This window comes from Physcomitrium patens, chromosome 21, assembly GCF_059467195.1.
Source record: "Physcomitrium patens ecotype Gransden chromosome 21, ASM5946719v1, whole genome shotgun sequence".
Lineage (NCBI taxonomy): Eukaryota > Viridiplantae > Streptophyta > Bryopsida > Funariales > Funariaceae > Physcomitrium > Physcomitrium patens.
Window position 1 is genome coordinate 6,432,526 of NC_143430.1, and position 14,203 is coordinate 6,446,728.

Sequence of the window (14,203 nt, forward strand, 5' to 3'; positions counted from 1 at the left end):
ATGGATGGCATATGGCATGTTTGACACCACATCTTTTGACCTTCCCATCAAGAGATTGGATTTGTCCTCGTTATAAGAAGTCTTCTAGGTATGTCTCATCTCTTGATAAAGATTGAAGATTTTTTCTATTGTGTGTATCACACACTTCAATTATCTAATTGCTACAATACTAAATTTGAAGGAGTATAGTTATTATGTATATAGCATTTATATTATGGTGGTGTTCATCTTCAACAATGTGTGTTTGTAGTCCTAATTGAATACAGGGGCTCCTAATCAACTAGGAGGGGGAGGAAAGGAGACATTTGACAATGTATTGGATGTACATTTATATTTGTTTTGGATTTCATACTTTATGATTAGTTGGTGGCACTCAATGTATTGTATATAATGATCTTTTTTTATATGACAACTATCATGTGATATGGCATTGGGTGCCAAATCATGTCGAATACATATAATTTAGTTTAGTTAGTGGTTTATTATCCATTGGTAGTTTTTTCATTAGTTGATTTTTTTATGTCGATTAGAATTTGAGTACTTAAGTAGAAAAAAAATCCTTGACTTGACATTCTTATTAAGTCAAGTCTTGTGAGTAATTTTGAAAGTGAGAAAACTTGTTTTAAAGATTTGCTTAGGTATGGTGTTTTAGCCATTTAGTAAAGCTTTAGGGTTTCTCTTATTTTCATACTTACACTTTTGGATTCCTCCTTTGTAGTATGAGAAATAGCTTGACTTAGTTTGGTGTAGATTTCTAATCTTTCTCTTGAAAGTGTGTTGGATGTGCATTTGTATTTGTTTTGGATTTCATACTTTATGATTAGTTGGTGGCACTTGATGTATTGTGTGTAATGATCTTCGTTTACAAGACATTAAACACAAAACATGTTATAGTTTCTCTCTTATTTTACAAAGTCATATATATATATATATATATATATATATAAATTACATCACAAAAACTAAGATAATTGGTATGTTAAGATTTTTTCTGAATTTTTTTTATATATACATTTAAAAAAATATGATATCGATTTGAAAAAATTACATTTTTTACTACTTGAAGTACTATAAAATCTATAACCAAAAAACCATAGGTAAAGTTTTTACATTATTATTTAAAAATGAATTATAATGAAAAATGAATAAGAAACATGAGCTTGATTAAACGAGAAGGAGCAAAAAAAAACTAAATGAAGGTAGAGCACAACGTGGTTCCAAAGACGTTCATTCATCTATACACCCATTCATCCACGGACACCCATTCATCCATATAGGCAGACCTACCAAAACGGGAAGAATCTATTTTACGCGTGAGTTCGGGTTGGTGGGTGGGTTCGTCCAAACCCGCGATGCGTTGGTCGGTGGTCAGCGTCAACCGGCGTCAATCGGCGGCTATAGCAGCAACTGAGGCGTGGTGCTCGTCTGCAGTGGGTCCAGGCTATGGTGGTGTGTTGCTTCGCACGCCCAGCCCCGCGAGGTTGCTCCGCCATCGCACAGCAGCATTCCCAAAACCGTTCTGGGGCTATTCCATTCATCCTCCCCCCCCGTCCCCTTAAAAAATATTTCGCACTTCGACGTTTAGTTTTGCAACTACGCTGCTATCTCTGGCCCCATGCTTGTTGTCGGCCGTTGTATTTTCATCAGGACACGCCTACGCATGCACTCTTGTTTGCGTGCCCTATAAATCTCCACGATATCTTGCAGAGGTGGGTTGGTTGGCTAGTGGGTTTTTTACTTTCTTCTCGTTGTGGGTTGTGAGGTTTTGATAGTTTTGGAAAGAATTGCAAGGGTTGGAGAATTGGCAGAGGGTGCACAGGATTGAGTTTGTGAGGATTAGATATGGTGGCGGCAGTGAGCCGCCTGCGTACGATGATGCGGTTTGGGGTGCACGGCTTGAGAACATCGTGGGTGCGCCCCATGGGGACTGCTGCTCGGGCGTCCATGGATGTGGAAGGGTGGCGTGAACGCGAGCAGGGACCGAGTGTGCCGGTGGAGGTCGTGCATTCGCAGGAGGTAGATCGTGGTGTGCAATGGGTGTTTTTGGGTTGTCCTGGCGTGGGGAAAGGTACCTATGCCAGTCGTCTGGCGAAGTTGTTGCACGTGCCTCACATTGCAATGGGCGATCTAGTGCGACGAGAGATTTTAAATCTAACCCCCATGGCGGAGCAGGTTTGCTTTTCTCCTCTTGCTTCTCTGTTCTATATTGGCATACATCGTGAGTTTTCCATGTTAGTTTCCGAGCGTAGGTGTTTGGTTAACACGGATTGGTGTTAGGGTATTGTGACTGTTTGAAAATTGATCACCTGTTCATTGTAGTACCTTCATCATCAGCAGTAGTATGTGGCAAGGATAGGTTGGTAGGTTGCATCTACTGTTTGGATAGTGATCTAGAGGAAACTTGCAGCACCAGTGAATTTTGTGATCGTAATATACACAACAGCTTTGCATATGCATTGGTTTGAGTATTCTCCTAATCTGGAACTCCTGATATGCGCAGCTTAAGAAAATTATGGGCGCTGGGCAACTGCTCCCAGATGAAATTATATTCAGGCTTCTAACAAAGCGGCTTGAAAACGGCGCCTCCGAAGGGGAAACTGGTTTCATTCTGGATGGATTCCCTCGAACCGTGCACCAGGCTGTAAGTGCCATACTTGTTCCTGTTCTGCTTTCTGCCTAAAGAATAATGTAAGCTTCTTTGGATTGGTAATCATGCACAAAAGTAGCATTTTACATGTTCACGAAGCAGTCATAATACATTTGTGAAAGTGTAAATTTCAGTATGCGTCTAATGCTGGACTATTTGACCAAGTTAGATAGACCTCGAGTGATTAATTACTTCTGTGTGATGTTCAAACAAGGTGATGAATGGAATGGATCTTGTAAATGTGTACAGGAGATCATGGATGAAGTCGCCAGCATAGACTTAGTGGTGAACTTAAAATTACGTGAAGATGTATTGATTAGTAAATGTCTTGGGAGACGCATATGCAGCGAGTGCGGGGGTAATTTCAACGTCGCTTCGATTGACGTTGATGGCTATGATAGCGTTCCCCGCATACTTATGCCACCTCTACTACCCCCTCCAAAGTGTGCCTCAAAGATGACAATCCGAGCTGACGATACTGAAGATGTTGTGCGGGCTAGGCTCCGCATTTACTATGAAGAGGTATTTTTGACATTCTTTTGTGCTCCAAATTTTTCCTGTACGATTCATTATTAACCAATCTAGATTACTATCTGTGTGTCAGCTGAGGGGTCAGCAAATGAGTAATCCATCGTTTAGTTTCTGGATGATTCGCAACGGAGGGTTCATGCTCACTGCAAAGGATACGTTGAGGCTTTTTCTGCCTCTAAATGTCTCGTTTTATCACTTGATTGTTTATATAGCTGGCGACGGTTCGTATGACTTTGTCTACGTTGTGGGATGGCTCTTCTACTAGTTGTAATTAAGGAAAGTAGTGTGCAAATGTCAAGAGCCTAGAAGCCTAGAAACACAGTGCGCAGATATCAGAGAAACTGATTTGTCCTTTGTGATTGCAGAGTCAACCTGTTGAAGATTACTACCGCGCCAAAGGCCTTTTGCTTAACTTTGACGTCGCTGGAGGAATCCCTGAAACCTGGCCACGACTTTTATCTGCATTGAACTTGGAGGATAAAATTAGTGGCTCTCATGATAGCCGGAAAATGATGGCATGAATCTCATGATAGCCGCTGCCTACGTCAACATGCTGACTTGAATAATTGGTTTTCTCATATTCGAATGATGATTCTTAGTCTTCCGGAGAACCTTTATCTAGGCGCGGTGTCTAGAGCAAAGATTTTGTAGAAAATAGTGGGATGCAACTTTGGCTAATGAGTGGAAAAGTTGGTTCTCGTTCCTTTTACAGAGATTTATTACTGACCTGAAATTCATTCTTTCTGCGAAGCACCAGCCCTTCGCTTCTGAGTCAATAACAAGTGTATATAACACTACTGATATCGAACATCCTGTTATCCATTGCTCATGTTCATTGCCTCCATCTTTGTTTTTATTTTCATTTTTTTTTATGTGAAAGAAACGACGTTAGGTCTAAGTATAGTCGTTTGTTGTCAGCAATACTTGCATGTGGCCGACAGCCTCTTCAACAGAAGTGATGCAGTTCCATTGCACAGAAATTTGGGAGTGTTGGTTGGAATTAGATGTAAGGGTCCAGAGGCGATTACTGTGACCACGATATGGCAAAGAAAAGTTTGCTTTAATTGCTAGAATATCCGCTGTGGATCATGCATTTGTTGTCGTTATCAAAGCTAGAATTAAATTTGGACAGATATCGAGCTATTTATTGCTACCACTTTGATTTCAGTAGTGTGGTGGGGAAAGTTTGAAACTACTTTAAGAGGATGCACGTTCACAGTAGATGGTTTTCCAAATCAAGATAGGTCTGCATTTGTTTTTAGGTACGTCTGAATATATTTGTAGCTTAAGGTTGATGAGAGTAAGATGTGGTGCCATGGGTTGCCTGGAAGGTAGGGGATGATATCACACTACAGTTTAGTGTAGACATGGTTCTATGCACATCAAAGCATGTTGGATGCATTTTGGTCAGTTCTAGAACCCACTGGTTTTTATGGCAAAAATCATAAATCCTCTAGTAACACAATTACTTTTACGGGTGTCAAATTACATGTTTCCATATTTAGATTTGTTTCCACCACCTCTGAGGTGATGGTTGCCACTTGTTTTTCTCAAATTTCTTTTAACTTTTTGAACTATTTCAAGCTTTGTTTTTGTTTTAATTTTTATTTCCTCAAGTTCTTTCTACACATTTTAAAGTTCTTTGTCACTCATCATTGAATTGACTTATCATGACTCTTTGCTCATGATTAGCCACTTGATGCAACATTTTAGAAGGTACAACTAAACTAGATGTCACTAGAAGAGCATAACATCACTTAGAAGTTTTGTAGTATTCCTAGGCTCTTTCAATAATGGTCTAAAATCTTTTTCCTTGAGCATGGCATTGCAATCTCATGAGGGTTTAAGTCTAAGTCCTGATGCAGTATTTAAAATTAATAAATCACACATGTATTAAGCATTATATATATAAAAAAGACAAACTGAACCTCTCAATAACACCAAGGTTTGAATCTGCAATCAAATCTACAATCAAATCAACCTGTCATATCAATTGTCGATGTTAGAATATGACATAATGCAATTATTACGTTTTAATCTTTTATTATTTTTATATTAATATTCAGCTATTTTTAAGAAATGAATTAGGACATATTTTTAAAATACGTCTTCCACTATAATAAAAAGTTTCCAACTTAACATGTACAACGTTCAGAGCTGGTAAACCATCTTCAACTTTCTACTACATCACATATGTGTTATCGTGGTTACTGTTTGTGAGTTGGAACAGTGCAACATGCTATTCACTGCCTGTTCATTCATAAACTTCTATGTTGACGAAGATCTGGACCTGATTGTTCTTTCCTGTGTAGCACATTTCGTTAAGCAGTTGGCATACAATTCCTTCGCTCAGTGGCATCTTCGGAAGTGCACGGATCAATCACTTTCAAGAGGGCAGATCATTTCTATCAATTCAGCTTACATATTGCACTACTGCAAGAAAGTGACTATGAATGCATATTCCGTGTTAAACTAATTCTCGATTACAGATACAAATGTTAATGACGCATACTTGTTCACAAACACGAGCAGATTTAAATTGCTTTCAGCAAAGGGCATCATACAGAAGGAATATAGCATCCAGGAATACCTTTAGGAAACTTCCGCATTGTTGTTGGAGCTAATTTACTCAAAAGAATTGGTTTTTGAAAACTCACAAGCTATGACTGGGCTCGTTTGACCAAAACAAAAAGCTGCCACAAAATGCCTTGCCAGGCTGAATGGAACAATAGCACCATCTCATCGGTGGCATGAATTTGTAATTGTAGAACCAAGGTCAATGATCTGGTGAGCCAACTCAACAAAATCTGAGGTAATAATACATGGTATCAATATGGACAGTTTTTGCTATAGCTCGACACTCCAGGCATGAAGAATCTATAGTACATGAGCGTCAATGATATCTGCCTGTTTACTTCGGATGGCATGGCACTCGGGAGAAGCTGAGGGAGTAAGATGGAAACTCCTCATCAGTCATCCTTGGAATAAACATCTCCCACAAACCTGTACTCGATGATTTGCTCACTGCAAACCTTCGATCTCGGTGGCGAACAATGGGGTTGACTGACGCATGACATCACCCCCGAGATTGTCGACGGGCAAATCCAGGCTGGGGAACCAACGACCAAATAATTTGTTAAGAATCAATTTTGTAGTCAGTTCACTCCGCATGTTAACAGTAATTGAAGTCTTCAAACTCAGCCCAGTATGACCTCTCACTGCTCAAGAGCACCTACACAAACATAAAAGTCCGCCTTAATTTTCTGATAGATCGCATTGCTTAACCGCGCATTCCTGACTAAAGAATTCCAGAACGAATCAAAGGCATCGCCTATAGGGACAGTGGGAGGTACCTGAAGAAGCAGTGACGGTGTATTGCTTGGTGCTGCTACACTTAGCCGTCTTGCAGCCCTGGTGAGCGGAGCCGCTGGTGGACTGTTTGTATTCGTAATATCCCAAAAGCTCCTTTTCCTAGTGCTACATGCTAATGGCCTTGACGTCTGGGGGCATGGCTTAGAAGGGGAAAAAAACCTTGGAAGCGGTGGGCTCCGTGGAGGCTGGTGTGATATGCTCATCCTCCTAGGTGCAGGGTCAACAGCCCGAGGACGAGGCTCCTTTACTGCTTGCCTCATCGGCGGCAGCTGGGATGAAATATTATTCGAGGAGTGTCTAAACGGCCGTAGACCGACTCTCCTTGCTGCGCCCTGTTCCCCGCCACTCGCTGCAAACACTACAGGCAAGGCATTCTTTGAGATCATGTCCTGCCTTCTCAACTCAGCCATCGTTTGTGACATGATTGACCTCACGGGTATGGTTGTTGACAAATTTTCGTCTTGTACAGGGGGTAAAGTTTTGGAGACTGGTCTAAGTGGGCTGACCTCTGACCTCTTAGTGATCGCCTGAGCTGGCGCAATAGGAGTTGAGACAGTGGCAGAATTTTCTGATAAGGCTGGCTTAGTCACCGGGGCAGAGTATATCGTCTCTATAGCTATTGGGTTCCTGGAGGTGGCTTCTGGGCCAAAAGTTAACCTCGACACTGTTTTGTGTGTGGTAACGGCAGAGCGAGGCTCTTTCGAAGCGCTCAAGAAAAGCTTTTTCGACTGCAACAATGGCGAGGTCTCTGGCTCACGCACTGACCTTTGAGAGAGCTTTTCGATGATCTCATCCTTTGTCTTAACCTCGATAGCGTGCTCTTGTTTAAGAAGGGCTATAGCAGCAGTGTGCTTTTCATGCCTCCTCACAAGCTCTTGCTTGGTTTGCTCCACTTCCATCTCCAGCAGCTGAATGGTGCGTTGAAGGTCCCGAATTGTCCGCTCCGCAGTGACCCTTTCAGGAAACTCCTGCTCACTTAATGAGCTGTGAAAGCCAGGAGTTTTCCCCTGCAGGCACATTTTTATCTTCGGATTCAATATAGCACTTATGAAGAAATCCCAGATCACTTCAAGGACCCAAATGCGTCACTCCAATGCGACACTGGATCACAGCTAAAATTGAACGCAGATGATGAAGAATAGATGTTCACAGCATGTATCGACACCAATGAGCTGTAAGGAATACAGAGAACGTAAGTCCAATACATGTCCAAGTACATGATAACAAGATCAAAAGATGTACCTGTTCTGGATCTGCAGGTCCCGAAGAATACTGGAAAGGTGGAGAGGTAACAGTTTGCGAGGTCAAGGGATAATCCGGCTCCAACATTGGTCTCGACTCACAGTTTGCAGATATCCGTGACGGTGTTGTCATTGCTGATGGAAGACTTTGCTGTACAAGGGCAAACTTTTGCTGCAAACGAGCTAATTGAAAACGCAACTGCTGATTCGCGACTTGCATTTCTGCTATCTGCTTCGTCTGGTCTTCCGATGTTTCTGAGATACTCATCTCTTCGTTTGTTTCACCAGACTGTTATCACAACGTTGCACCTCAGAATTCTCAATTCAAATTCAGCCCTTGAAAGTTAATAATTAGGTTATCGCATTTGTTAGAACTATTTTAAAAATTAGACGATTTTCTGATTACATCTGGAGCTATTCTCCAAATAAAAATTAAGGTCTAAGCTCATGACTTCTCATTGGGTTTTTGGTGACATCTTTCACGAGAGGAAGGTACACCCACAAGGAAAACAGTAAGTACGGCGAGTACATATTTTGATATGACACAACATAGGAAGCATTCATGTACTCAAAGTCCGTTTGTTGATTGTATAACTGTCAATAGTTGAAACTCACCTTGGTCCGGATCTCCTTCGCTCTATCAGCCCAATGAAGAGTATTTTGAGTTTCTCCAAATGAAGCATCGCTGAGGCTAATATTAGCTATCATAGCAGTTCTACAAGACCCTCCCAGCGAATCCTACAGACACCAGCATTCAACCGACATTCAGGTACACTCCCATGTTCACTTATCATGCCAACCTTTGACTGTGACTACTCTAGTCATCTATTAATCACGGCAACATAAAAACTTACGATAGTTCATAAGTTATTCAAAAGCTTAGCCTATCCAATGCAAACCCAAGCGCTTAATATACTCGGCTCTATAGCAATTACACTCCTTTCACTCACTTATCATGCGGAGCACTAGGAGGTAGCCGACTACTCTATAGCATGCGAGGCATGTAGGACATCAGACGAAGGACCAAGGGAAACTTCACGATACTTCATTACATTAGTTAATCATTTTACAACATTTAATTTAATTTTGATCAACTAAAAAAGCCTACCTTTAGAAGTTGGGTAAGCTTGGAATTCCTAAACGGGATATGTTTTTTCCCTTCGCAGAGGGCATTGATGCAACTGCTCAAGGCAAGCAGAGATCGATTGATACTAGCGCCTTCAACTGACCGAAGGGTTCGTTGGTCAGTAGCCAGAGCACGCTCTGACCCAGCCAGGTCAATCAAAGAAAGCTTACCCACCCGCACAGTTACACCTGTCTCCTGCTGTAATTTGTACTCCGCGACAACCTGCACAACTCCGACGATGAGGACTGGAAATAGCACGCATCCAGGTTTAGTCAAGGAACGTACATACTAGTTTATGATATATACATCTCCGGTACCACGAATTGAAGACATGATGAGAACTACGTCTAAGTAACAAGGTAGAAAAATAAACATCGGAAAAATTTCAGTCACTGAGCAAGGGTAGCTAAACTCTGACCTGTAAGATTGCATGAGATCGGGATGAAGTCTCATTAACACGAGTGGGCTCCGTGGTCCTATTGAGGTTGCCCCGTTGCAGCAAGTGAATGACCTGTTACAATTACTAGTGAGTTATATCACAAAGCAAATGAAGCCTTCCCAAATAAAGCAGTTGTTCGTACAGAGCCGATTACCTCATCAGCTGAGTATGCCTGATATTGCGTCAAGCCAGCTGCGACAATTCCCTGCGAACATTGGAAAAGTAACTCATCAGATCATCAGATCGACTCTGTAAAACATCCGCACGACACCAGACTTCAACTTCAGAGAAACGCAAGATTGCCATGCTTCACGAAAAATATACAAGGTCACTTTAGTCTGGACGAAATCACGAAAGAGTAAATAGAAAAGTATGTTAGCTTTCCGTCATATCGACTTTTGAGAACTAAACCAATAAATGTCCGTAGTTGCATTACATGCCATATCATGATGCATGCATAGATGACGAAACATGCAGGAGGGTGGTCAATGTACCTGCTTGGAATCCTCTCTGAGGACAAGAGGTCGGCCAGGGGAGAGAAGATCACGGACAGTTTCATTGTACACTTCAAGATACGAGAGCCGTACTACATGGTCTCCGTCCTTGCTGCGTTGCTTGATTTTAGCGAATAGGTCCTTCAAAGCCAAAACCATGACTCCTGGACTTTGGAGGGTCCCTAACATTGTGTGCGTCTTTCCAGCACCAGTGGCACCGTAACAAAATACTGATCCGTTCCTCCCTTGCAGTACTCCTTCCACGAGTTGGGCAGTGCTGAGTGTTCAAAAAAGAAACGTATCAGTATCTGTAACCTTCAAAGAAGACCAGTAGGCTGGACTGATTGGATTCCAAGAACCATTTAAGTCCACGATGATATCATATTCATAAGGACATAGTAGGTGGTTTAGAGTCAGGTTTACCAGAGTGGTCGAAAAATGCAGTAGCGCAAAACAAATCGTGGCACTCAGATGTTACCTTGTGTTGTAAACCTCTTGCTGAGAAGTGCTATCTGGAAAGGAGGCATCAAATGCGAAATGCCGACCGCGCACGCGCTTGAGCCGCAAATAGTCCGTCTCCAATGCAAACTCTGTTAGGTACACATCTCTCTTGTTTACAATACGCACGCAGCTGCGAGATCCTGCTTCTTTCTCTTTCTTGGATAATGGTCGGGCCCGTACGTAAACCATTATGCGAGTGTCAGCAGCTCCTCCCGCATCACATGCTGATTCTAATTCATCACCAGTTGACGGGCGAGTCTTCAAAGTCCTAGACCTTGAGTCTTTCCTGAGCGAAGCCGTTGAAGGAGAATTCGTACGCGTTGTCGCCGGAGTATTCGCAGCAGAGAATCTGGCCAATCAATACCCAAACATCCAATGTCATCTTCAATGCCACTCCAGCACAGGATTGATGAAGACAAACTCATTCCAACTATTGTTTAACCAACCCATTACAGCTAAAAAAAATAGTACAGGTGAAGCGTTTACGAAGACCAGGAGCTGACACCTAGAGCTTACCTAGGCAAATTAGAACTGTAGTGAGAAGTATTTGATTGATTCAGATGTCTCTGTTCCAGAGTAGATTTGCAGGCGTCCATCATGGCCATTTCCTGTTTGAGGAGAGCCTCTGATTCCTTCGCCCAATTATACGCTCCAAGAAACTGGGGGCTATAGGTTGCAGGACACCTTACGACGGGTGAGGAGTCTCCATTTTCCTGCAGCTCCAGAATCTTCCGCTGAATAGTATGCAACCTCAACTTGGATTCTTTCTGAGAAGCTTGGCGATTCAGCCTTGACGCCGGGTAACCCACTGATCCTTGCTGTGACTGGACCTCTTGTACTCTTGGTGATGCGTTGAATCCATCGCCGATGCCAGTGCCTACCGCACCTCCAAGGCGGCTAACCCTTTCCTTGAGGAGGAGAAGTGATTTCGAAGTAGTTCGATTCTCTACTCCTGTGATGTCTGTGGTTTTGGGAGCTTTTGTTTCCTTACTGTCTCTGTAACCTTGGGGCGAGCCTCGTCGAGTGTTGTCAATTCCTAATAAGCTTTCTTTCCTACAAGGAGTCTCCCGATTTCGGATTTTGTTACCGCCTGGGCTTGTGGCTCCCTGGCGAGCCACTAAAGCGGGCATCTCCCTCACTGACGTGATGGGTCACAGCTAGAGATAGGTAGCGCACAAGTAACCTTCACTAGGCGAAATTGGTGAAGAAGTTCAGTGCAGCAATCACAAGCCAATAATCTGCTCGGACCATCCTTCGGTAAGACATCCAACTCCTCGGCCTGGACAGATTTCACGGCATTTGACAACGGTTTAGAAGTTTGAAGAAAATCAAGAGGTGGTAATGAGGTGTTTGTGACGTGTGTAAAAAGCAGCTATCTGCATTCAGAGCTTTCCTCTTTAATCTTTCAGGATTCAAGTGAAAGGAAACGATAAGTCTCTTTTCACAAAAGCTAAAGCGCCCTGTAGATACACTTCTGAAGCAATGGAGAGTGCGACGAGTTAATGACGCCCACACTCCTGTCCGCGATACTTAAGTCATTGGGCCTAGACATAATTTGCGCACAGTGGCTCGTACAAATTTGAGAAAGCAAGACTAAGAGAAGACAGACCAAGAAACGGTGATCTTTTAAGAGATAGCTGTGTTAACGGCAACTGATATTATTTTCATCATTTACATGCGATTGCTCCCAGACTAACTAGACACCTGCCAAAGCCTAGCTTCAACAAAATTCAGCAGATTTGGATGAACCATTCGCACAATTATTTAACAAACTCCGCGCCACATGAAAATCTAGTCCGCATGATGGGTACCACTATAAATATAGATAACTACTCGTCATCATCCCTATTTCACGTCTAAGGGAAGACGTGCCAAATGTAACGATAGTATGTCAGTTCGGCCATAAGTTTACAGAAGAGGAACCATGACGATACCGCGTTGTTTTTGTCTGGTGACCATCTCTGAAAAATACCCAAAACCCAAGACGGACGACGTCACTGAAACGGCTAGCCGCTGTGGAAAAGGGAAAGGGCACAATTGACGGCAAGAAACTTGCAAGATCCAATGGACGAAGCAGGATAGAGATGAGACAGCGAGAGTTCGATCTCCGGTAAAAAGAAAAGACCACCCAGTGTTACTCGAAGATTGGACATAGATTGGGACATCCAAGGTAGGGAATCCTTTCGGTTATTAAGAGGAACCAGCAGATGCGATGCAAATTGAAAGTGGCACCGCAACCACAGTGGAAGCGTGGTTATTAAGGACCAGAACTAAGCGGAGCTTCGACTGCAGAACAAATGTTATATTAAGGAGCGCAAGGGCTTCGGACATCAGTCATCCGGAATCACGACGAGCTCACCCTTCGAAAGAAATTCGCCAATCACAAAACAACATTGCCAATCAACATGCCATCGCACACGTTCTCACACTACACCTTCATATAAAGATACACTAAAACCCTAGTCTAAGTCACGAGAGGAAAGCGCAGTGCACAAGAGACACACGTGCAGGCCCCGCGACTCCACGAACAACAACGGTGTCTCAAATTACCCGTCATCCAGTTAAATCGAGGCCAACAAACATTCAGTCCAAATTCGCGAGAAACCAGCACCATCTGCTACTGCACTGACGACTGCCCCGATTCATGAAGACAAAGAATAATTCGAACCGAGAAGAACTCGCTGGCTACACAATAAGCACTGCGAGCCACGATTGCTTCAAGAGACAAGGCCCCCAAAACGAAAAATCCGCTTCACCGCAAAATACCGCCTCTGAGGAAAAATGCAGCGGTAACAGAGGAGAAACGAAACGAAGGGTAGCAGCAACGGTATCCCTCCATAAACACACGATCGTGGTGAAGAGTATGTCACCATCACACCACCTCGACCAAGAAAATTCCCCAACTCTTCACATTCTCGCACTGCCACACGCGCACTTCAAATCTCAACCCTATGGAGCTTGCAACCAACGCAGTGAAAATCCGGGACGACACACACACAACAACCGGCATTGCACAGATTGCGACATCGACAGCCGATGTGTAGTTGGATAAAACAATCGAAAATCCACCTGAATGAAGAAAACGGGAGAGAAATCGAGAAAAACTCGGGGGAAACTACGTGCGTGAACGGAATCCTGGAGCAAGAATGCGGCCCTGGAAACACTCCCGCAATCGCTCGCGGAGGCCCCCTGGAGAAACTGACGGATTGACTGCAGATCGGGGTGATTTTCCAATCGCGGAGGGCTTCATGAAGAGTGTCCCGGTGCCTCCTCCAACTTGCTCCTTCCTTCGCATTCCTAAAGCGCACCGCAGCCAGGACGACGTTCCTCGAAGGTGTTCCCACTCTCGCTCCCCTTGTTCCCCTCACTCATTCCCTCCTTTTCTTAGCTTAGGTGACGTTTGTTCAGAGTAATAGAAAATCATTGTCATTCGTGTCCTCTTGATTGGGCTGATTGAGTGTAGGGAGGTTATCTTTGGCAACGGAAGCATTTTCAGGAATTCATTGCCCACGAAAGAGGGCAATTCATTCAATTCATGTGCTTAGTCCAATCAACTCCCCCCTCTAATTTTTCTCATGGAATAAATACTTCATTACCCATATTCGCATGTGGCACTTCAGCTCAGCTTGAAGCTGCCAAGAGGGGGTGTCTACAACCTGAAGAAGGGTCGTTGAAAGTTTATTGGAGTTCAGTCATGTTTTTTACACACTCTGAGTCCCTAGCTCCGGATTCAAGCAAAGGAGACCTAATTCACCTTAATAATGATCTCAAATAATGGGTTCAGGTGCTATGTTTTGCTACTTTTCATCTTTTTCATCCGTTTTCTTGTGGTTTCATCCGTCTTTGTTAGGA

The 14,203-nt window shown here is 43.1% G+C and overlaps 2 protein-coding genes across 5 annotated transcripts; one reads left to right on the forward strand and one right to left on the reverse strand.

Moving 5' to 3' along the window:
• Window positions 1–1,449: 1,449 nt before the first annotated feature.
• On the forward strand, window positions 1,450–4,007 carry LOC112274318 (putative adenylate kinase 6, chloroplastic). Its single transcript, XM_024503715.3, has 4 exons — window positions 1,450–2,172; window positions 2,501–2,641; window positions 2,897–3,169; window positions 3,544–4,007. The coding sequence occupies exons 1-4, from the start codon at window positions 1,843–1,845 to the stop codon at window positions 3,697–3,699; spliced, it is 900 nt and encodes a 299-aa protein (XP_024359483.1). The 5' UTR covers window positions 1,450–1,842; the 3' UTR covers window positions 3,700–4,007.
• A 1,683-nt stretch (window positions 4,008–5,690) lies between these two features.
• On the reverse strand, window positions 5,691–13,596 carry LOC112274314 (uncharacterized). 4 transcript variants are annotated; one of them, XR_016499820.1, is made up of 12 exons: window positions 13,421–13,562; window positions 10,868–11,630; window positions 10,329–10,700; window positions 9,851–10,127; window positions 9,511–9,561; window positions 9,336–9,428; window positions 8,900–9,139; window positions 8,407–8,529; window positions 7,793–8,080; window positions 7,316–7,557; window positions 6,532–6,899; window positions 5,900–6,287 (listed from the first exon to the last, which is right to left on the reverse strand). XR_016499820.1 is itself a non-coding variant. In XM_024503696.3 (11 exons), exons 2-11 carry the CDS (start codon window positions 11,479–11,481, stop codon window positions 6,255–6,257), a joined length of 3,117 nt encoding a protein of 1,038 aa, XP_024359464.1. In that variant the 5' UTR covers window positions 11,482–11,630; window positions 13,421–13,596; the 3' UTR covers window positions 5,691–6,254. The 4 variants fall into 4 exon arrangements, 2 of the variants coding, with proteins under 2 accessions (XP_024359464.1, XP_024359459.1); XR_016499819.1 differs by having other exon boundaries at window positions 6,532–6,908; XM_024503696.3 differs by having other exon boundaries at window positions 5,691–6,287; window positions 6,532–7,557; window positions 13,421–13,596.
• Window positions 13,597–14,203: the final 607 nt, after the last annotated feature.

What these genes read in the sequence shown, in the direction of transcription:
- LOC112274318 (XM_024503715.3), top strand. Translation starts at nt 1,843, where the DNA reads ATGGTGGCGGCAGTGAGCCGCCTGCGTACGATGATGCGGTTTGGGGTG. An exon ending in CTCGAACCGTGCACCAGGCT is followed by an intron (nt 2,642 to 2,896) that starts GTAAGTGCCATA and finishes AAATGTGTACAG; the next exon opens with GAGATCATGGATGAAGTCGC. An exon ending in TCCGCATTTACTATGAAGAG is followed by an intron (nt 3,170 to 3,543) that starts GTATTTTTGACA and finishes TTGTGATTGCAG; the next exon opens with AGTCAACCTGTTGAAGATTA.
- LOC112274314 (XM_024503691.3), bottom strand. Translation starts at nt 11,481, where the DNA reads ATGCCCGCTTTAGTGGCTCGCCAGGGAGCCACAAGCCCAGGCGGTAAC. An exon ending in TCAGAGAGGATTCCAAGCAG is followed by an intron (nt 9,562 to 9,850) that starts GTACATTGACCA and finishes CAATGTTCGCAG; the next exon opens with GGAATTGTCGCAGCTGGCTT. An exon ending in GACCTGCAGATCCAGAACAG is followed by an intron (nt 7,558 to 7,792) that starts GTACATCTTTTG and finishes ATGTGCCTGCAG; the next exon opens with GGGAAAACTCCTGGCTTTCA.